Below are 25,003 nucleotides of genomic sequence, written 5' to 3'. Positions count from 1 at the left end.
ACGTCTACCTTTGCGATCTACAACATTTACTATTTATCATGCCTTTTATTCAAAAGAAGAATAGTGGTGGCTCAGATGATAAAGACTCTGCCTGCAATACAGAAGACCAGGTTCAGTTCCGGGGTTGGGAGAATTCCCTGGAGAAGGGAGTGGCTACCCACCCCAGTATTCTCGCCTGAAGCATTTCATGGTGGGCTACAGTCCACGGGGTCGCAAAGAGTCCAACACAACTGAGCAACTAACACCTTCATTTTCACAGAGCACCTAATTCTCCTTTGAGCCAAAGTTTCATTGGTGACTGATTCCCCTACTTGCCAGTTTGAGAGGAGGAAAAAGAAATTGATCAGGCAGCAGATACAGGACTGCATTTGATTATATCACATCATTGGCAAACTTTAAGAGCAAACACTAAGTTCTGAATTTAACTTTCTGTTTTCCTGGCAATAACGAATCAACTCATAGACACCTCAGATGGCAGCAGTTTTCTGAAAACATAAACAAAAGTTTCTTGTTTTATTTTCAGCTTGTCAGAGGAGATTAAAGGGGTGGGGATAGTAAGAGTCCATGTTTCAATTATTATCTTGCAGTTGAAATACTGTTTCCAAACCAGAGTTTGGGTATTACCATATAATAACAGTGACTACATCACTTATTGTTTACTGATATTTTTTATTGAGGTTTGTAGCTTATGATTTTACATGTGATTGTACAGAAGATTTAAGGGGGAAAAAAAAGTTGGAAACGTTGTACAAGGGAAAAATCCAATAGATTGAAATCTGTTAAGTGTGCATGATAATTTTAATGCCATGTGTAAATATATGAGAATGTAAGAGACCAAAGCCTGCAATAGCTATATTCTAGTATCTAAAAAAGTGATTTTTATCAATGAGAAATGGTTCATTATTTGTTAGTTTTTAAAATAAACTATCATTTTTAAAAAGATGTATTTTGAATTAGATTTAATGCTTGGCAAGTGGGAAAACAGTATGAAAAAACTTTTTTAATTATCCTTCCATTTTCCAATATATTCACAGAAACCATTAAGGGAAATCAAGTTGACCCTCTCTACAATTCTTGACTTTGTAGTTCATAGGCAAAGATCAGTGTTAGAATATACAAATAAGACCTGTTTATAAATGAACACATTCTGATTGTCCACAGCTGCTTCAAGACATATCATCTTATATTATTTAGGATGGTAAAGGAAATCTCTATTTTCAAATGAGGCATGAAAATCAATTTTAAATGTTTTTTCCTAATCTCTTGATTCATGATGTCATTCAAAACATAAGACATGGTGACAAATTGAAATTCAAGGCATTAAAAAATGCACTAGAGGACAAGGCAGTGGTCAGCGTAAGAAGACATTCTGTTTAGTCACTGTATCCTGAGTTCCATCCCCAAAGACCTCTACCTACTACCAAAGAGTTGTTGCTATTTTGCCTTTTGAGGTCAACCAATATATTTCATTTTGAATCTGGCTCTATTTTACCTGCTCCACTTTCAGAAGAATCAGAGGAATTCTTAACATTTAAAAGCCAATTTGGGTATGGATTTTATACCTATTTCCCTGCCAATATATTGTGAAATTCTGCACTCTTGGGCCATTGAGACAAACTTAACTCCTTTAAAATTTAAAATTATCCAACATTGGGCTAACTGTAGACTTTAATAACCTTTCCCTCAGACCACAAAATGGAACATTTTCCTTTTAAAATTATTCATTCTGAATGACAATGTTTACCTAAATAAGAAACTTAGAAGGCATTACTTTCTTCTTCTTTCAAGCTCTTTCGTTTGGCATTTTAGAATGAAAGAAGCACTGGGAACTTTTAGCATACCTGGATTATGGAGTACTTTGATAACACGTCATGTGTACAACTGTCTGCAGAATTTTATGAATTGACTACAATAACTGAAGAGAGAGAAGGACTTGAGAGTACTATTTTCAGCATTGTTAATTATTTGTATTATTCAGTCTCAAAGTTTATTCATATATATATATAATGAATTAATGATTATTGCTTAGTTATGAATTGTTTTGCACAATGTACATAATTCCAATTTAATGTTAATTTAATGTTATTAGAAAGATTCATAATAAAGCTCTAAAAGGTACAAAGTTACTAGTAGCATTAACTATGTTGACATACAATAGAGTAAGCAGACTACAGCGTGACTGTGAATTGAGGCAAAAATACTTCTATTTAAGAGACATTTATAAAATATTCATGTTTCCTTGAGACAAGACTAAACAAGAAATATCTAAAGAGGGTTAAAAGTGTTTAGTGTTTTCTGTGGTAAAAATTATAATATGGTAAACTTAAATTTGATTTTTTTTAATACATCAATAACATTTGGTACAGTGTTTAAGATTTTTATCACTCTAAGTAATTTTATTATTTTTTCCTAGATAATTTTTCTCTGTATCTCTAATTTAGTTCTAGTTACCTCACCATGAATTCAACTTGGTTCTGCTCTTCTGTACATATTGTGGTTGAAAACACTTTATTACTTCAACAGAGGTTTTTTTCCTTATATAGTCTTCTATGACTTCTTCACATAAATCAAAGTTCTCCTTTCAGACGCCTTCTTAAAAACCATAGTTTGTATTTACCTTTGAAATACTTTACGGGGATATGAGTTTAGAAAGATTTGTGTGATGTACTATTAAGAGACAGAAATGTTGAAACCAACACATTTGAATAATAACTTAAAGATCGTAGATATTAAAGAATTGCTGGCTTTTAACTTCTTAAGAATAGGGAATGGCAATAACTTTATTTCAAATGAGAAGATGCAAAACCATAACAACTATCTGTTTCATTGCAAAAATCACAAAGTTTGCAATAATGTAAACAAGCTATTTCCTCTGCAAACAGGAAATAAAATAAATGGCATATGGAAGTATGTGTACAGATGAAAGTTGACTGATTTCCTTTTTAAAGCAAAGAGGAAGTAATCAAGTTAATTAGCAAATAGGAAAGTTCCTCTTCTGGCCTAAGCAGGAAAGAAGAAGCTATCAACACTTGAACTTATTTTAGTCTAGAAATGAAAATTTAGATATTTGTCAATATTCTTCAGATGATTATATAGGGACCTTTTTACTACTGATTACAAAATTGAATTTATGGTTGGGATCCATCGAATTTATTTTACAAGCTCAAAGATGATTCTCATGTAGAATTCATTTGCACAAAAATGCTTCCATAAGCTATTTTGCAATGTTGCTGCTTCACTTTTGTGCTTCCATGTTACTAATTTTTGTGTAGAAATCTAACATAAGACATATTTAAAGTATTACTTAGAAATGCATAATTACTTACGTAGTGAGCTATAATTAGGAATTGTTAAACATGAGCTAATTAATTCTTAATATCTTGATACTATTATTATAGTACATTGGGGAGATCATACATATTGCTATTTTATATAAAATATATATTTGTTAAAGAAGAAAGGACATTCTTGTCAGCATTTTCAGAGTTACTCAAAATCAAATCAAATTAAGATTTGGGTTTTTATTTTTTTCTTTCTACATTTTTCTCTCTCTAAATATGAACTGATTACAGACTAGTTCTACAGTGGTTTTTGAAAAATGCCATAAGCAGTTGCACTTTGGTACAGTACTGATGGACAGCTTCTAAAAAAATGAATTATTCTTTCACTAGTAGGAGGTGATGATTTTGAAGTCAATCTTAAGACAACCTAGAAGAAATATTTTTCTCTCCCTTTTGGTCTCCACAATTAAACAAGAAGTTAGTCTTTGAAGTTTTTAATGTCATTTTTTAAAGCAGGCAAATTACAATGGATTTGAACAGGTTTGAGGGAAAAAGCTGCAGATATTGCCTGACTTTAAGTTTATGGGTTCTTAAATAATTCATTTATAATATATCCTTTTTTCCATTATTATGAAAACTTTTGTTATACCAACTAAGTTAATATTAAAAAATTTAAATATGAAATCTTAAAAACCTTTCCTCATAATGTCAACATTTTTAGGCTAATGGTAATTTAAAAATACAAATCACAACTACATTTTCATTTCAGTCATTATAAATTTGTATTACAGGAGGTGAAGGGCTGTCCTTTACCTGCATTTAATTACTACATTATATTGACTATTTTTAACTTCAAGATAATTTTTCATGCCAATTATTTTTTGCCATTATGATTATTTTAGCATAACAATTTATTATTTAACTATAGTATTTTTAATTTTAATAGAGTGAAAACAAAAGATGCTCAAAAACTTAATTGGAATTCCTGCCTATTTCTCCTCACAAAATTTACATTTCTCCATAAATATTATCAATTAGGAACATGGGCTATGCAACAATCCAACATTTTCTAAATCAACTAGACATGAGGTTTGTAAGCTAATGCCCTATTAAAGTATCATGTGAAACAGACCTCAAAAAGGAAACAAAATTGTAAAATGTTATAAAAATGTTATTTTACTTGGAAATAATAACTTGTTTCACTGCATAACTTTTACTTCCAGTTCTCCAAATAATGTACAATGTAGTATAGTATGTTTGGTGAAAGTTTACTTTTTGATGGAAAATCAGATAAATACACCAAAATATGCAAATAAAAGGGTGATGAATGTCACAGAGTACTGAAAATATAGGGTCAGCCAAATATGATTAAGAAAATTTTAAAGTTATTATCAATTGCCACACATGAAAATGCACATGAAAGAAGATTCAAATTCAGGAATTCAACCCTTGCTAGTATAACGAGGACTAGAGGAATATATGATAGACATCCACAAATTTCTATTGAAATGTATACATAGTTAACTCTTTAATCCACTATTTTGTCTTCACTATAGTCACATTCAATTTGGGGGAATAATCTCTTCTTGTGAAAGTCTTTGGGATCCTAAGTCTCTCTGAAAGCACACCAATTATGATGTATGTAAGTTCAAAAATCTGACCCTTTCATCTTGACATAAGCGCTTGGTGGTTACCAACAGGACTGAAGGGCTTTCCACATCAGTCTATGTATTCAAGTGATCTTCTTCAACTTGGACTATGTAGAGCTGGGAGATTATCAGCTTCAAATTTCCATATAATGAAACACAAAAAATAATGGTCAGGGAGGTAGCAATAGCAGAAAATCAGAATTGGCATCATCAGCAAGCTGAATTGAGGTAGTTTCCCCATTATTCTGTGAAACTAGCTTCTTATTGATGGAGTTGTTTTCATATAGATTACTTTTGGTTTGGCAAAACTAGCGTAAGTACTCATAAATCCACAGACTACATTTGTGTTTCTGAAATCACCTTAAGCATGTCTAAAAGGGATTCGTTCATTATCAAATGTATTCTATATACCAGATAGACTAACCACCTTTTAGGAGCTAATATTGCCATATGTGGTAATTGAAAACCTAATTACTCATAAAGCTTGTGGTTCTCCTGTAACTTAGAGACAAGTGTAGACTTAAAAAATATTTACGTCAAGTGACTAAAAGGAATGATGCATAAGATATTTTGAGGTGATATTAATTTAAGGTTATGATGTACTCTGGCCCAGTACAGAATTTTTTCTTTCGTTTTATATTAAAACTGAATACATAGATTACTGGCTACTCTCTAAACTACTCTTTCTAACCTTAATTCAAGAAATTAATTTATAGGTGGCTGATGTTTAAATTTTTTGAAAAAAATAAAGAAAAAAAATCACCAAGAAATCATACAATACAATTAGAAATTATAATTTGGCAAATTCATTCTAACTTTGCCCTAGGAGGGTCCCCATGCTTGCACACTGCTGGTAAAGATTCTTCAGTAATTGGAGATCTAGAAAGTTTCTTTGAAAGGACTTTTTCCCTCTCATTTTATCTATACATAGAAAAACAACCAAAAAATAGCATAAAAATGTCTTATGTTTATAAAATGGGTATTCTCTTTGCCATTATTCTTGCACTTTTAGCTAATGGAATGAATTTAAATATTTAACATCAAAATGAAGAATACAATGGAGGAAAAAATATGATCCTTCTTTTCCAAATACTTTAAATCTCTGATTGAAGCTGACTTTTATAATAAGCCGTGTGACTGAAGCTGGCTTATAAATAAGCACATAGTAATCTACATATTAACCTGCTTGAAAGTAAGTTATGCATCTTATTTCAGCCAACATAAAAATGCCCATCTCATTATTCTCTTATATTTTGTCTGCAAAAACTAATTTTGTGCTTAGTTTATTCACCTAGGCAGATTGATTTCTTTAGCACGGCTCATTTGGGCCACAGAGGATTAGCAGAATTTATATACTGAAAACAGAAGAAAGGTGAGAAAAATGAAAAGAATAATTAATCATATAGTACATACATCAATACAATATCTTCTAAATCTCAATCAGTTGTTTATTGGTTGGCAAACAAGTTTCACTTTTACAACAAATATTAGTAATGAGGTCATCCAACTTTGAGACCATACAAAATGGATCATAAATTTAAAAAAAAATTGTATGTGCTGCTAATTTACCTCTTATAATCCTACATTACTTAAAATCATGTCAAATAAATAATTTTCCTGTTAATAAACAGAAGAGTTTTCTTTTTTAAATCACTTCAAAATAACTTGACCTTTTGATTCTTTCTACAATTGAGTGTATTTCCTTTAAAAATTGGTAGTGCAGGTGCCCACTTAGGGATCAGACTGAGTATTCAGCACTTTCACACCTATGGGATACCGTTTTTCACATGCAGAAGCCCCACTAGTTCTACTGACATCTCTTGACTTCTAGAATCATAGCTACTGTCTTAGTGATGAACTGCTTGCCAAATATGCTTTGCATTACAACAGATGTGCACTGTAAACATAAAAGTTCTTCCTGCTCTAACTTGCAAAAATGCTCTTGGAAATATTCTGACTGAATAAAGATATATAGTGAGGGAAGGAAGTCTAATTTTATTTATTTTATTTTTTTGTAAAAAATAATTTGTTTGCATTACTAGAAAATGATTCTTATAAAGTGATAGCTTCATTTATTTATTTATTTTTTGCCAGGTGAAATTTTAAAGAAAAAGGGAACGAAAGAAAGAAAAGAAAAGAAAGAAATGAAGAAAGAAAGAAAAGAAAGAAGAAAGGAAGGAAACTTTGCTCTTACTGGTAGACAAACTTGCAAGACCAGCACAAAAGAAAAAGAAAATTTCTTTTTTTTCCCACTACATTAACAGGACTCAAATTCTGGAGGAACAGAAAGCAGACTACATGTGCAATGCTAGTATCTGTACATTACATAGAAATTGTTCAGTTTTTTTTCTGCCATTAGTTTATCATCAGTTAATACAGCAAATCATAAAATATGCATTTAGCATATAATTCTAGAATTCCCCTCCATTTCATTATTGATTTTGTTGTTTGATTTTGCACACCACAGCTATTCCCACTGTGGTGAATTCAGGTTGTGAATGACTAAAAACCACTATGTGACACAGTTTGCTTTGCTTTTATGTTTGTGCAACACTCCAGTCTAGATGCAGCATTGTTACTAACTCCGAACAACTGCTCTGGCCTTTGAAAAAATCAGGTCCTTGTAATTATAGTAACAGAGCATCAGAGATGTTAGAACAAACACAACATAATTCAACAAGGCCACAATGAGTGCCATTTTCTTCAAATCTCGTTCATTAACATAATGAAGTCTCCATCTTGGGTGCGGGGGGTGAAGGGCAAGAAAGGAGAGGGCACAGGGGAATTTCAGCAGTTATCTTTCTCCCCTGGGCTGACCTAAAAATCCCAGTTTAAAAAAAAAGAAAAAAAAAAAGGAGTCTGAGAGTTTGTGTTTGTCGTTCAAGAACAGCATAAAGATTTAAAAGAACACACATTATTACCACTGCGTATATCAACTCAGCACAGTCTATCAGGTGTTAGCAGTCTTGTTGGCTTAAATTTCTGTCATCTTCTATAGGCTAGTGACCAAATGAGCTGGTCCTTTTGAACTTCCCTCTGGAGGGGTCCCATCTTTGTTTGGAGGAACTATAAACCCATCACTGCTACCGCGACCTAGCTGGTAGTAGGTGTGCAGCTGATGGACGTGGTTTCTGGAGCCTAGGTTTGGCATGCTTTTGTAGTAAACATCTTCAGCATCGCCACATTTGGCCGGTGGGGGTTCGGTCTGGGTGCTGGTGGTAACACTCTCTGCAGTGGGCACACCAGCCAGCGCTGGCATGCTGGTGTAGAGAGAGTCCCTGTGGGGTGACTGGAGATCTTCTGTGTGCTCGTTGGTTAGCAAAGGGAAAAAGCTCTCACTGTGGTCTTGGGGGATCCGCCTTCTGGTATAATGGTGTAGCTGATGGTTCTCTGTGGAGTAGACTCTTGGGGGCAGCAAAGGAGCATCTGATTCCTCATGAATCAATTCCAGGCCCAGACTTTCCTCATGGTTAAAGGAGGTGGCATCATCCAGGACAATGGCATCATCTTCACTCCCACTGCCCAGGTTGTTCACCAGCTTGTTCATCAGATTCCTGTTCTGTTCGCTGGAGCGCTCATGGTTATTCAGGTAAGACGGGATATAGTTGGAAGTGAGTTCCTTCAGAATCTTTTTCTCTAGGGCGGTCTCGTTATGGTTATAGCCACGGTCTATGATTTGCACACAGTTGCTCAGGTATTCACCACTGGCAATGCTGTAACTATTGCCATGGTTACCATTCAGTGGTAGAGTATCCATGACACTTGTATCCCTGGCATTGTTCAGAAGCCCCTCTGAAAAAGATCACAAAACATTATGACATTCATGTCCAATTGGCCATAGAACACATACACAGAGACACAAAAGCAGAAACACCCGACTATGAAGTATGTATAAATTGGTAGCAATTTGAATTAAGTATAAAATGTTTGGAAATAAAAAAGTACTATTAAATCTATATATACATATCTATATAAATATATATACATATACTTGGACAATTGATAGAAATCTTTTAAATAGAAAATAAGTATTTACAGTAAATCTCTAAAAGAATTTTAAAACTCTATAAATTTGCACAAAACCCTATAACGTTCCATACAAACATTGCCTGACACTATTTGAAATGTATTTGGTTATGTTAGGAAAAAAACACAAAATTTTCTGTAGCCATTCACAGCTTTCAATTTATACACACCAAAGTCAATCAATAATTCATTACCTTTTAATTTTATGTGTTGTCTTAACATTGAAATAGGTATAGAATTAACATAATTCATGGTGTGGTACTTTGAATGTACTAATCAAAGTAGAAGATTCAAGCACTGTCTAATAATTTGGTATGTAATTTTGTAAAACTGAGAAATCCCTACACAAAAACCACAAAAGGATTATGTTAAATTTGTCAGAATGATATAGTTATTAAATAATGCCTAGGTAAATAAATGGCACACCAAAATAATTTGCAAATGGGAACTTTCAAAACAGAAATATTTTGATTTACTTTCCTTTTTTTTTTCTGTTATAAGCACTTTGATTACTATTATATATCCATTAGTAATTGTTAGGGTCATTAGATAATTCTACAAAAGAATGTATAAAACATGGGATCTAATTCCTAAAAACATAGTGTCAGTATTTAAGGTTCCATTTCATAATGAGTGATGACTTTGTGTGCATATTAAACTTTGGGTTTAAAAGAGATTAAACATCTTATTCTGGGAAGATACAGCTGCAGTGATATAAATCTGACCATATGCTTCTTCAAGATTTTTGCATTTTCTTGAATGAACAAGAAACCAAGAATCAATAATAGTTACATAAATTACTTCAAATGCAACCACAAAATAAAATAAAACACAAACATTTAACCAATACTGCTAAATAAGGGTACTTCTTTATAGAACAATTTTTTTTTAAGAATTCCATTAAACTTCTCAATACATCATTAACTTGTGAAAATATAGCATTCATTCTATATCTGTGATGCAGTTATGTTTACCAAAAGTGAGCTAGTTCATTACTGGTTTAAATAAAGTGTTCCAAATATATCAATTTTTATATGGACTTCTGATGCATACTCTGTATTCAAGTAACACAGTTTTCAAAAATAACAATGCACTGAATACATTAAAAAAGCAGCCATCACAGACATAGGGTGAAGCGATTTATTTTCATGTTATAAGATATCTTGTAGACAAATCCACGATGTTAAGAAAAAATAAAAGTAAATGTTTTTTAAAGGGCCATATGTGATGGGTGATTGCTGCTGCAGAGGCTGCTATGGTATGCTTGATGGTTATGGTTGAGCAACTGATGCATTGAAACGTGTTTATTATTTCTGTTGTCAATGCATTAGGTACAGGTTGAAAACAGCCATACTAAAAGAAGGTGGATACATTCTATGTGACATGTATTTGTGTGATGGAATGTAGTAATGAAAATTAAAAGTTTATGAATTACTTAGCAAAAATAAATGCTTAATTTAAAAACAATTTAACTCACACAAACATTACATGAGACTTAACAACTATGTTACGTGACACGATAAAAGAATCAGACAACAAAAGCGTCTAATCTCTGTTAACATATATTTATATAAGTTGATTTATAGGTTCTTTAGTTTTTAAATTGTGAGATGAACTGTTTTTAATAACTACATCATCTATATGTGATGCAATAAAAGTGAACTAAAAAAAATTACATTTGATATGCAATGTTTAGCTTTACTCCCATACTTGTCTCTCTGTAGGGCTCTAAACGACAGCATGGAGAAAAGGAAAGAAAAAACAACAAGTAAGCTTACAGCGACAGTAGAAGAAACATGAGTAAAAAGCAAATTGATGATATGCAGAAAAAAGAGTCAAAGGAAATAATTCCACTGCCCCAAAATTCATGAGTCTGTGTTACATGGCTTATCATAATTAAAAATACTGAAATGTTAGAAAATAAGAAACCCCCATAACACATGCTAATAAAATGAGTAATAAGCGTTTAGTCAGTTTGTAAATTTCAAACAAATACACATTTATTTTAAAGTTAAAATTATCACACCAACCAAAGAGAGTAAAATCCTGAGGGCAAGCCATGACATTTTCCACAATTTTAATTCAATATTACATATATATTTGTGTGTACGTGTTAGGACATACTTGCTTCTAAGGAATGTCACTTTAAGTTTTTTTCAGTTAGATTGTTAGTAAATTCTTTAGTTTGTATAGAGAGAAAAGAAAAACACTTTTCTTAGTTTTTATGTTTGTTTTCTTATGTATCTTCTCATGTACAAAGGTTATTTTTTTCCCACTGTACCTATACAAATGCTTTTTATCATTTATAAATAATACTGATCAATACTGTCATTTCTGGAGCTCATATTCAAAAGTTGTATAACTATGGAGAAAGAAAAATGTTAAATCCAACCATTATTCTGTATCATGAAAATGTGAAGGGAAAAAAATCACCAATCAATATCAAGTTTTCCTCTGGATTGTTGCATAGTCATATGCAATCAAACATTTTAAAAGTTAATACTTTAAAAACAACTATAAAAACATTATTTTAAAAAATTCTCATATTTTAATCCAGTCAAAAAACTGCTCTTGCTGATTTTCTTTATAAGAGGATTAAATCATCACAAAATAAAAACCAGCAAAGTCGCTGGGCTAGATAATTTCAAGAGATGCAGACTTGTTACAATTTAACCACTGCTTTAGAGGTACTGTTTTTGTACTTTAAAAGTTGATTTGCTTCTCAGCAAAAGACCAACAATATGTCAAAATGCAGAGAAAATTTCTTTTAAAGAAGAAGAATTTGAAATAAAAAGCCAAATTAGTATAGCAACAGATGTAAATTGCTTGTAGGCTCATTATGGCCCCTTCTGTAAATGATAACGTTTTAGAAGTGGAAAGCACAGGAGAGGTAACTGAAGTTCAGCTCCTGCTTTGCAAGATGAGGAAGCTGCAGCCAAGAGAGACTGAGCCTTATCTAACACCCCTCTGCTAACAGTGGCAGAACTGGGATCAGAAGGGGAATCTTGATTGACTTCATGCACTACTCTCCTCTACCTTCTTCTCTTCACATCTTGCATTAGACTTTGAAAGCTGTAACAGAATATTTAATTATATACTTTATACTATAACCTTGTATTCTTGACAACTATAATGTATTCTTCATGTATCCCATCCTAAAGATATGTCTTTCTTTAAAGTTTTAGAATTGAATTAAGTCACCTTAAAATGTAAATTAACTTGTAAAAGCATGACTTCTCTATATATTTCATTTTGTTGACAGGTTAATCTATAATAAGATTTATCTAACAAAAACTGAACTATCCAATACTGATAGGAAGATAATGGTCCAGAAATACTATGCACGAAGTTTTAAATATTTCCACAAAGAGAATCTGAATCCAATCTAACAAAGGTATATTATTCATTTTTGTTCCTAAGTCTATATGCATCAGGAACACTATAACATATCTTTACATATTTTAAATAAAAATATAAAAAACAAAAATGGATACTTTAAATCCAAATGCTTCTTTGCTTGGATGGCATTGGTATAACAGAATTAAAGGACCAACAGAACAGAACCAAGTCGTAATTCAACATAAACCACTCCAGTACATACCGAGCCACCTATATTTCATGTAAGATTTCACCTTGCCAGTAAGAATATAAGTGCATTCATCTGAAAGCATAAGATTAGTAGCAATATGATAGTCACCAAGTTTATTTTTGGTCAGTGGTAAAACATCATTTTAAGCACTACCAGATTTTCTTAACATCTTAAAAAATACTAAAACATAAAGTAGTTGAACAATTCCATTTCTGATTCTGAAAACCAATAATAAAATTATTTACTTCTATTTTTAAGAAAAGTCAGCCAAATGTAGTTTACTGGCATAAACAACAAATCCATTCAGAAGTAACCTTTGTGTATTTATTGATAATCTTAATAGTAATATTCAGTAATAGGCTTGACGGGAATAAAACTTTGGATTTATATGGTATTATTTTAAATTTTGTCATGAAAAATTCACTTTGAAAGTGTTTATATAATAGTGTTCCATCCTTAGAAAAATCTAATTTAGAATGACAGTAATAAAGTAAGTCAAGAAGGCAAATACTGAATTAGGGAAAACACAGATTAATGATTGTTACTTTTTCATTATGTATGACATTAGAAATTATATCTGAATAGTCAAAAGAGCTAAATAAAATGTGATCTAAATTTATTACTTATTTTAAACCAATTTCCAACAATTCTTCGTGTAAGGTGAATAATGTAGAACAGATATAATTTGCAAATATGGTGTAAATCTTCATTTAGTATCATTCAAAACTTAATATGTCAGCACACTTTAAAATGCTTCTAATGACACGGTTATCTGTCATTTAGACTAATGAAAATAAAGAAAAGCCCCAGACAAGCCTTCGTAAAGTCTGCAGAATTGTTCTGCCAAACCACATTTGGTGCATTGTGTAATATACACACCACTGAATGCTAAAACGAAATAAGGATATTGGCAAACGGTAAATGATATAAAGGGGGATAACCATGAAGAAACTTTCTTCCATTGATAGCACTAAGGCTGCTTTACTAGAATAAAAAGGTGACTAAAAGAAGCCAGATTAACTACTTTCAAGTATTTAAGGATGCCACAGACAGCAGAAAAATGCTTTGCTCATCTTTGTTCGAGAAGGCAAAGCTAAGCATCATGGCCAGAGGCAAATTTCGGCTTGGTGGAAAGAAAAATATTTATAACAAATGGAACATTTCAACAATTGAATATTTAAGATCCTGAGCTAGGAAGGGCATCATTAGAGGAAATACTTAAGCACACGCTGACAGAATGTCCATAGTACAGCAAAGAGGATTCAGTGTGTTCTCTCCCTTCTTTTAATTCTAGGTCTATGATTCTCAGGTGTAAATCTTAAGAAACTGGATAAAATTAACAGTTTGCTTAATTATTTTTCCTACTGACAAACCACTTGACTATATTCCTGAAGTCACTTCTGAATTATTGGCTTTGAAATTTTTGAAACCATTTATAATCGTCTTTTGTATCTAACAAGTCTCTGTCACCTAGGAAACTCAGATGATTTTAGAGAGATATCCAAAGACCATGTTGCAACAAAAATGCTTTTTTTTGGAATAAACATTCACACCAAGTTTTCACATTCATGCCAGTAATTTTTCACCTCTGAGAAGGAAACACACACACACACACACACACACACATATTCCCAAAAAAGGATAATAGACATTTTACTCAAGATTGCCTAGGAAAGTTAAAATATATCTAATCTATCATGTCCAGCTTGAAGGAACTATTGAAGTCTCTTTGTTATAGTGAGTTATTTTCAAATATAATTTTAAATAGTTGGATCACTGACTAAATTTTTTCTTTTATAAAACTTTTACTTGAGTAATTTTTTTATGTGGTCACTTTACTTATGATATGAATATTTTTAATTTCTTGTGCCCCAATATATTTTTATCTTAAAAAAGATAGTGTCACATACAAATGCTTAGATTGTAAGTGGTTTTAAAGAGACATGCTTATCTGAGATATAATTTAAAGTTGGAGGATATACAGAGGAGCCATATCCAAAACCCTTGCTGTTAACATGCAGCCACAGTAGAAAAAGCATTTCACGACCTTCCTGAGTCACTGCATATAGGCAATATTAAGATCGGGTAGAACTTGATCTGTTACTGTTCAGTTCACTGTTCTTTCCTCCACAGCTTATTTCAGTGTTTTCCATGAAGTTGATCTAAGTGCTTTCTTTAGTACTGATATTTGTGCCTAGAGTGTGTTTCATGGTAGAAGAGAGTAAGATTACTTTCTTGATCTTATAGCATTAAGATCACTGAATCAAGTCTTCTTTATCTTACTTACCTTAGGCAAATAGCTCATTTCTCAAAATGAATACATAGGTATTTAGTATGGAAATCAATCAACAACAAGAAAAGTACTGACAAACCACAAAACATTTTATAACATTACAGAGAACAAACACATATTGGTGAATCAAGCATTTGTTTATCAGAAGGAAAAAATCCATTTCTTACTAAAGAAAACCTAAGGAAAATGGAAAATAAAAGCACCTAGAAGGGTGAAAGGTGAAAAGAGTCTGTGTGTCTGCTTCCAAAAGAAAGAAAAGGCAGGAAGAAGGAAAGAAAAATAGAATGTGGCCATAAAAGCTACATAAAATGGGACTTTCACTTGAAAAAATTAAGATAAACTCCAGCACACCTTGTGCGTTGTACATGCTGACAGAAGGGTTGTTACAGACCGCCGGTTCCCCAAGCAATGTATTATAGGGATTGTTAGTACCATGCGGACGAAGCAGAGCATTGCTTATAAGATGATTAGCCATGGCTCCTGGAGCAGTCCCATAGAAAGACAGAGAAAAAAAAAAAAAAAGGTCAATCAGGCAAATGTGTTTGAAAAAAAGAAAGGAAACATTTAGAATGATAACAGTTGATATAGTCCTGATCACAGGCAGGCAGCTAGTCAGACTCAAAAATATATGCCACTTAAAGCACACATGTTTCCAACAATGCACATATCTGAGTCAATGGGAAAGAAAGAAGATGATTTTTAATGTTAAGCCACATTTAGGGTGTTCTCTTTCCCAGAGTGTAAGCAAGAATATATTCCCATGCTTGCTAAAAATGAAAGATTTTTTAAAAAAGCAAAATATAGTCTTCCATATAAACAAAACACAAAACACAAAAGCTTAAAGAAAGTTTAAAACACAGAAAGAAAAGCTAAAATAAAATATTCATTCAATCACAGAAACCACTGGGTTGTTTCCAATGAAAATAATAAAAGGCAACATTTATGATAAAACACTCATTTGGAGAGCAGTTGTGGACACAACAGAAGATTTTGACATTACTTACAATTCTATGAAGAAGACTTATTCAAATTGAAATAAAATAAAATGCAATCATACTTGTTAGTTCACCATAGTAAGCATTAGGTGAACTTTCAAATCTGATAAAATGATCATAAGGATATTATTCTAAAATACTTTAAATTAAATATTAAGTTCTTGGTATCAACCAATACATATAATTACATTTTCCATTTTCCAACTGGTGGGTTTTGGCATAGCAAAGTAAGAAAGTTAAACTCTTTCATTTCTTTATGAATAGAAGTACTTAGTCTCTACCAAACTGTCAGCATGCATTACAACTTCCCATCTTTCATAGCAATTTAACCAAAAAGGCAAAAACTTTAGAAAACAGTTTTATTAAATAGAATTAGGCCATATACGAAAATCATAGATATATATGTATTTATGTTAGATGATAAATGAAAAATCACTGAAGAAAGAAAAATACAAACTGTATAAGGGTAGGTTGAAAACACTGTATATTAATTTAAATATATAAATATTAGAAAATGAAAATATAACATATAGAACAGGAGAAAATATTTGCAAGCCAATTTACAAATGTTTGCAGTCCAACAAGGACTAGTATCTGGGATATCTGGGACTTTGGAGAACTCCAAAAAGTCAACAGTAAAAAACAATCAACAACAAACAAAACCGAAAACAATTCAATTAGAAAATGGACCAAAGGTATAAACAGATGTGTCATGGAAAAGTGTATACAGGCGGCAAACAAGTTCATAATGAGAAAAGGAGAAAGAATGCTTTAGGAAAATAACAGGTTAAAACCATAATGAGATATCACTATACACTTAAAAATGGTGATGACATCAAATGTTGGCATGGATAAAGAGAAATGAGATCACTCATACTTTGCTGATGGAAGTATACAGTAGTACAGCTATTCTGAAAAGTAGTTTGGACTTTCTTATAAAACTAAATGTACAATATTGTAAAGTAGCCTCCAATTAAAATAAATAAATTAATTAAAAAAACGTAAATGTACAATTACCATACCACCCAGCTACTGTACTCTTGGACTTTTATCCCAGAGAATTGGAAATTCATGCTGGCACAAAAACCTACAGATTCATGGCAGCTTTATTCTTAATAGTCCATAATGGGGAAGTGTCCAGATGTCCTTCATCTGGTGAGTGGTTAAACAATCTGTGGCACATCCATACCATGGAATACTACTCGGAAATAAAGCTGAACAACTATCAATACACATAATGACCTGGATGAGTTGCTAGAGAATTATACTGGGTAAAAGAGACAATTCAAAAGATTTACACTGAATGATTCCATAAATATGTATATAATAATCTAGAAATGACAAAATTATAGAAATGCAGAACATTATGCATTTCTGCATAAGCCACCCTAGTGGCTTCCAGGGTTGAAAAATGCAAGTGGGAAGGAGGTGGGCATGGTCATAAAGGGCAACATGAGGCATCCTTGATGGAATGACTCTGTATCTTGACTATGGTGGTGGATAAACAAACCTACTCATGAGGTCGCAAAGAGCTGGACACAACTGAACGACTTTCACTCACTCACTCATTCACTCATTCTTATGATAGAATTACAGGGAACTAAATACACACACATACACACAAATACAATTAAATACAAGTAAAACTGAAGTAATCTGAGCAAAATTGGTGGGAAATTTCAATGTCAATATGCTGGCTGTGACACTGTAGCATACTTTTACAAGATATTATTGAGGGAAACTGGGAAAAAGGTACATGCTCTCTGTAGTATTTCATTACAACTGCAAGTGAATCTACAACTGTCTCAAAAAGTAATCTATACTGAATGCATAAAATAGGAACATTCAGTTGCTCACAGAAATGTTAAAAAAGTGAAAAGGGAAAACTTTCCATGGCAGTTTTAATTTTTTTAATCATACTGTTATACAGTAAATTACCAGTCAAATAAATATTTTAACCTCAAAATTGGGAAAGTGAACTCTTGATTTAAAGGACAATAAACCTTGTCTTGGGTTTCCCTGGTGACTCAGACAGTAAACAATCCGCCTGCAATGTGGGAGACCTGGGTTCGATCTCTGAGTTGGGAAGATACCCTGAGAAGGGCTACTCACTCCAATATTCTGGCCAGGAGAATTTCATGGCCAGGCAAAGCTTGTCTGATCTGTAGAGCTGCAAGGTTTCAGTTATATTAGGAAATAAGCCATATGTTTACATCCTACACCTTCTGCAAAGAACTGGCACACAAGTTTTCACTTACTATATGCTTGATGAGTATTTGTTAAACTTGTATTTCATATACATTTACATGTCTTTACACAGTGAGATGGCAGATCTTCAGCTTATTATAAAATGGGTACATCAGGATATTATTTTTCATTGATGAATTGAATACATGGTATATTAGTAAGGAAAGCTAAAATGAGTTGGCTATAGTGGTCTTTCAGATAAGAAACTGAATACTGTTAATCTTAAACACGGACATTGCTGATGTTGCACAAATTTAAGATAAACTGACTGAGACAGGATTTGATTTGCCCAACATTTTTAAAAAACAAACTACCTGTAAATTGTATTTATGTAATATTTATTATTGCAGCCTTTTCTCAAATAAAAAAGGTTAGTCTTCTAATACAAGTAATTGTTTTCTAAAGTTACTATGAATGAAAATTTAAATAAAAAATGAAAGGTATAAGAACTTAAAATGAACTAGGGTAAAACTTAAAAATATGAAATTATTCAAACTCTATATTTTCTCATAGATCAAATAAGGGTAAGATCTTTATCGCTGGGACTTACATGTGCATTTCTATATATTTCCCCTCATTCCTACACATTATTTAAAGTAACAGGAAAACAAATAGTAGGCTGGGAAGATGGCTTGTCACTTTTTTTCCTTACTTCACATAGCTTATAAAAGAAAATATCCCTTTTTTTTCCTATGCCTATGTAAAAGATAATCTGCTTAAAAGTTACCATCATAAGAAAACTAATTATGTATGGTAATGAATATGAACTAGATTCATTATGGTGACCATTTCATAATATATACAAGAAGTTAATTATGCCATACACTGAAAACTAATATGTCAATTTACCTGAACTTTAATAAATAATAAAAATATAATTTAAAAAAGACGACCTAGAGAACAAGTAAACAATTGAGTTGGGAAGAATCAAGCATAAGCAGGAAGCAGGTGACTCAAATTTTGGTTTCTGTTCAGAATTTGGTTTTCAAAAAAGCTAATAATAAGAGAACAAAAAGTGGAGTTCCATATCAAAATTTGTACAGATAATCCATCTGGTTCTAGCTTTCCTAGCATAAAGTTTTTGTTCTGTTTTTCTTAGGGGTTTCCTAATCTTTAAATGTATTTTAAATTTAAAGCACTTTTATCAGTGAAATCTACTAATGTGGGAAGACTGAATTTTAAAGCTTTGTTATTTATCATCAATTCCTGCTAAGTTAGAAAAGGCCAGCAATAATAGCAGCAATGGATTGGCATACAGCTGTATTTGATACAGTGTTGCTGAAATGGTACACTATCCATCTCTACCACAAGAGTTTGGTAGGCTGTTTCAAGTCTGAGGGCAAGGAAGAATCAGCTACTAAACTACAGTCCTAATGAGTGACATTATTGGAGATCCACCTGCTGTTGAATCTAAAACCAGATAAAAACTTTAAAAAAAATTAAACTTAAAACTAAAATCAGCTTTCTCTTTATCGTTGGTGTTAAGGACCCTTCTTCCTGACAGAAAAAGAATCACTATTTACATTGTTGGCTTTTTTTACTATCATTCATTTTTATACCTCATGCACCATTTAAAACTAATATAATTAGTGTCACTAAAACTGACTTTAGTCCTGAAACCGAAGAGTTATAAGAAGTATGGGCTCAGTTATAGGAACTACAGAGCAGGATGCGCAGTTTGGTGATCAATGTTTTGCAAAGACTATAAGGTTTTGGATAAGCTCTATGAGTTTGCTAGTTTGAAATTTTGAGGGAGATATCTGAATAACTCAACAATTATGCTTCATTCGATTCACCTTGTGTAAGAAGTTAATACCTTTTCATGGACACGCATAGCTGTTGTAATCTCAAAAGGCCGTGTTTCCTGTTGGCGTGCCAAACAAGTGCAATTTTCCTAGAATGTGATGCCTATCTTTGGGCTTCCCTGGTGGCTCTGTGGTAAAGAATCTGCCTGCGATGAGAAAAGACCCAAGTTCAATCCCTGGGTTGTGAAGATCCCCTGGAGAAGCAAATGGAAACCCACTTCAGTATTCTTGCCTGGAGAATCCCATGGACAGAGGAATCTGGAGGGCTACAGTCCATGGGGTCACAGAGAATCAGGCATGACTGAGGGACCAACAGTTTTACTTTCACAGTACCCACTCACATTTAGGCATTTAAGTTATGAAAGATAGCACTGGCTGTACTAAAAAACTCTGCTTGTTGCTAATGCCCAATCTTTTATCTAAACACCTGCACAGAATCTATCTTCCTTCATCTTTTATGTGCACAGTTATGCCTATGTCTTTTCTCTGTAGCTGCACCGCATTTCATTTGTCTTTTGCCCAAGTCTGTTCTGTTTGCTTCTGGCTGCTTCTCCAATTTAATTGGGTCACTTTGAATTCTGATACTGTTTTCCAAGGTTCTGTCTAACCTGTCTTTTCCTTTTCCCTCCAAATAGCTACTGATTTGTAAACTCCCCTTCTAATAACTGTGAAATTGCTGAAGACTTCCAAGAAGATCAAAGTTTACAGACCATCTGTCACTAATTTGCCACTAAAATGTTAAGCCTACTGGTTAGTCAGTTTGAAGACAGAAATAAATTGATAGTGGGAGGTGGAGAGGAAGATAGTTATAACACTATGTATGGGAAAATCCTGTTCATGTGCTAATTTCACTGTAATGTAAACCCCAGAAAACAGAGAATACATAGGGTTTTTTTCACTGCTCTGTATCTCATGTCTAGGATAGTTGTTAAGAGATCAATAAATATTTCCTTAATTAAAGAAAAAACTTATGTGAAATCCATGACATTGTGAAAAGATGAAAACTAAAACAAAATCATTTTTTTCAACTCTAAGTAGTTTTATACTTTGATTAAAATTTTTAAGAGTGTCATTTGTATAATTCCTACTGTGATTTCAGTTCAGTCACTCAGCCGTGTCCCACTCTTTGCAACCCCATGAACTGCAGCACGCCAGTCCTCCCTGTCCATCACCAACTCCTGGAGTTTACCCAAACTCATGTCCATTGAATCGGTTATGTCATCCAACCATCTCATCCTCTGTCATCCCCTTCTCTTCCTGCCTTCAATCTTTCCCAACATCAGTGTCTTTTCAAATGAGTCAGCTCTTCACATCAGGTGGCCAAAACATTGGAGTTTCAGCTTCAACATCAGTCCTTCCAATGAACACCCAGGACTGATCTCCTTTAGAATGGACTGGTTGGATCTCCTTGCAGTCCAAGGGACTCTCAAGAGTCTTCTCCAACACCACAGTTTAAAAGTATCAATTCTTTAGCGCTCAGCTTTTTTTATAGTCCAACTCTTACATCCATACATGACTACTGGAAAAACCATAGCCTTGACTAGACGGACCTTTGTTGACAAAGTAATGTCTCTGCCTTCTAATATGCTGTCTAGGTTGGTCATAACTTTCCTTTCAAGGAGTAAGCATCTTTTAATTTCATGGCTGCAATCACCATCTGCAGCGATTCTGCAGCCCAAAAAATTAAGTCAGCCACTGTTTCCACTGTTTCTCCACCTATTTCGCCATCTACTGTGATTATTTTCCTTCCAATACTACACTGATGACCATAATACTGAAACTATTAAAGCAAAGATAAATATTCATATAATTATTTGGAAATGGTAAATGCTACCTGAATATTGACTGCAGATAATAATTAGAGGGGGGTGGGGAAACAGCACTGCCTGCCATGAAATACTGAAATTATTAAAGCAAAGACAATATTCATGTAATTATTTGTAAATAGTAAATGCTACCTGAATATTAACTGCAGATAATAATTAGAGGGGAAAAAAACAGAACAGACTGCTATGACTCAAAAAACTTAAATAGGGTAAAACGGTTTAAGGCGGCTATGTAAAAATAGCTGTTCTTTAATTCTTTGACTCATTACATCCTGACTACAGTCTAGTCAAACTTGATTATTTGCTATCAGAAACAAGGGGTTGCTCTTTAATAAAACCATAGGAAAGGAATTAGTATTGAATTTCAACATACATGGCTCATTAAGAAGGCTGTCAACAGAGGACTAAGCACAAAATCTTTACTTTTGGTAAAAGCATGATAGAAAACAAAATAGGATTTTCATATTCCACACTGAAAACTTAGAGGTTTTTCTGACAGTTTTTTGTCAGACCCTGTGCTACTGAAAAAGACTAAGTGTAAAATCAAAGGTAGTCATTTTAAGAAGAGGTTTTTTTTTTAAAAAAAAAATCTAAATATTGAGGTTGATATAAAAGTTTTTGAATGAGTAAAGTTCGAATGGAATAATGAGTATATTCTTTTCAAATGTGTAGTCTTTTACCGCAAACCTGCTACATTTCTTTCCTTAGGAAACTAAACTATGTGTTCTGACACTGGGAGGCCCTGAATGACAGCACTGCCTAGGCTAGTTCAATGTGATACCTGTAATTGAGGACTGAAAATCTAAGGCAGATTCACCTGCTTTGAAACTGTGAAGGAAAGAACAGATCTGAAACAAGATCACAGTTGGATATCACTTGAATCTATATTATATGATTCAGAAACATAATTCAAACAACGTTTCTTCTTGACAGCAGGCTAACAAAAGTATACTGAAAAGCTCTTAAAATAACTAGAACTATCACTCTCCTTCGCCCCTCACACTTCATTAAAAAAAAGTGCACTTACATTCACACTGATCATATTAAATGGACAAAATTGTATAATTTAAGACTGTGGTGATTCAATGAACCAATTGAATACAAACATTCTCTATTAGTCACATATCAATATACGTCAATTTTCAAATTCTTATGTATAAATATACAGCATAGTAAATGTTCTGTTTGGTTTATTCAATAAAATAGCTTTACCCAGATGATTCCTCCCTGCTTAATATACCTCATCCTCCATTCAATTCCCTCATCGTTCTCTCTCCTTTGGTTTGGCATAGTTTTGTTTTGTCTTCTATGATGTCATTTTCATTATATATATTGACCAATGCATATAAGTCATAGTTTTACACAAAGCAGAGTTACGCCTGAGTGATGTCTTTGTGCTTTTGTCTTCAGATAATAATACTGTCCCACAGCAGAGACTTCATTTTGTATAAATAAAAAGTTTCACCAATAATGTATTTTCTATAGAAATTTAGAATACTAATTGCAGTGTAAAGCAAGGACTCTTTCAGCAGGAAATGGTCTCTACAAAGTTGTGAAAATTAAACGCAAAATAGGTGTATGTTTGTGTGCTCAACTGTGCTCATACAAGAATGCAAGTACTGTGGCTTTTACTTCCTTTTTAAATATTTAAGAAAAGTGGTATACAGGAAAAAAAAAAAAACATGTCTTTTTCTTTAACAAGGGACCTAAAATAAACAAGAAATCTGGAAGAAATGATTCAGAAATATCCAAAGTATACCTTACATATGTAAATATCACCTAATCAATGGCAATGTAACAATGGAAAAAAGGTTATAACCAAGAATTTACAATGGAATGAGATTTTAACATTATCTAAATCTTTTTTGAACTGTGGTGTTAGAGAAGACTCTTGAGAGTCCCTTCCACTGCAAAGAGATCCAACCAGTCCATCCTAAAGGAGATCAGTCATGGGTGTTCATTGGAGGGACTGATGTTGAAGCTGAAACTGCAATACTTTGGCCACCTGATGCAAAGAACTGACTCATTTGAAAAGACCCTGATGCTGGGAAAGATTGAGGGCAGGAGGAGAAGGGGATGACAGAGGATGAGATGGTTGGATGGCATCACTGACTCGATGGACATGGGTTTGGGTGGACACCAGGAGTTGGTGATGGACTGGGAGGCCTGGCGTGCTGCAGTTCATGGGGTCGCTAAGAGTTGGACATGACTGAGTGACTGAACTGAACTGAACTGACCATCATCACACTATATGTAAAGAAACACAGGTTCAGAGACATTCATGATTTATTCAAGGTCACACATGACTCTGGTCAGTATCAGTAGCTATCAGTTCTGTTCCTCAGTCGTGTCCGACTCTTTGCAACCCCATGAACCGCAGCACACCAGGCCTCCCTGTCCATCACCAACTCCAGGAGTTTACCCAGACCCCTCATGTCCATCGAGTCGGTGATGCCATCTAATCATCTCTTCCTCTGTCATCTTCTTCTCCTGCATTCAATCTTTCCCAACATCAGGGTCTTTTCAAATGAGTCAGCTCTTCACATCAGGTGGCCAAAATTACTCTGGTAGTTTTTCTTAAATATATTTAAGTCAATGACTTTCAAACATATTTTAGCATCTTCTCCAAAAATACGTTTCAACAAAATTTTATTAGCAACCTTATAGTAGTGTATTACTTTTTCATCATATGCTTTTCTGTAAATTTGGTTAGTTTATTTTTCATATTCACATATTAATTTATATAACAAATAAAAGTAGATAAAAGAGACCTCTAGAACTATGGAGAACTGATTCAATAGGCAGTTTCTATTTGAAATATTTTGTTTCCTACTTTTCTGCTTTTTTGTGTAACAAAACAATATCAGTACACAAATGTAATCTACTGAAAGTGCTAGCAATGATTAAATCAATTTTAAAGGGCTACTTTATAAAATAGAGACAGACATATTAAGAACAAGATTTTTATAATGATATAAGTAAAATAATCTGCATGGTGTCCTTAAAAGTGATACAAATTTTAAAACCATAGAAACCATATCTTTATATTTTCCACTGTTTTTATTCAAACAATTAATTAAATTACAAAGTGTCAAAGAAGAGATGTTTTATTGAAACTCAAAAGCTCGTTCATCACTTTTTCCCAAAGTCATAAATTGAAGAGCTGACATCTTGATTTATCACACTATGCACTTTTAATAGCCAACAAGTTTGCTATTAAATTTTAATCAACCTGCCTATTAAATTTCTTTCAAATGGTTGAGAGATACTTCAGTTTCTTTTAATAGCTAAT

The 25,003-nt window shown here is 33.0% G+C and overlaps 1 protein-coding gene across 21 annotated transcripts in view; it reads right to left on the bottom strand.

Annotated features, from left to right (window-relative positions):
• Window positions 1-649: 649 nt before the first annotated feature.
• The window catches only part of ADGRL3 (adhesion G protein-coupled receptor L3), a 943,166-nt gene continuing 918,812 nt past the window's right edge, over window positions 650-25,003 (bottom strand). For 7 of the 21 annotated variants that reach the window (XM_070791494.1, XM_070791493.1, XM_070791496.1 and 4 more), the window contains 3 exons: window positions 15,190-15,318; window positions 10,667-10,684; window positions 650-8,722 (listed from right to left, as the gene is read on the bottom strand). In XM_070791494.1, the coding sequence (XP_070647595.1) occupies window positions 7,923-8,722; window positions 10,667-10,684; window positions 15,190-15,318 (947 nt within the window). In that variant the 3' untranslated portion in view covers window positions 650-7,922. Of the gene's footprint in view, window positions 8,723-10,632; window positions 10,685-15,189; window positions 15,319-25,003 lie in introns of all 21 variants that reach the window. The other 14 variants (XM_070791501.1, XM_019962817.2, XM_070791506.1 and 11 more) reach the window with 4 other exon arrangements.

Source organism: Bos indicus, chromosome 6, assembly GCF_029378745.1.
Source record: "Bos indicus isolate NIAB-ARS_2022 breed Sahiwal x Tharparkar chromosome 6, NIAB-ARS_B.indTharparkar_mat_pri_1.0, whole genome shotgun sequence".
NCBI lineage: Eukaryota > Metazoa > Chordata > Mammalia > Artiodactyla > Bovidae > Bos > Bos indicus.
The sequence above is the reverse complement of the archived record's forward strand: the minus strand, read 5'-3'. Positions and strand labels throughout refer to the sequence as shown.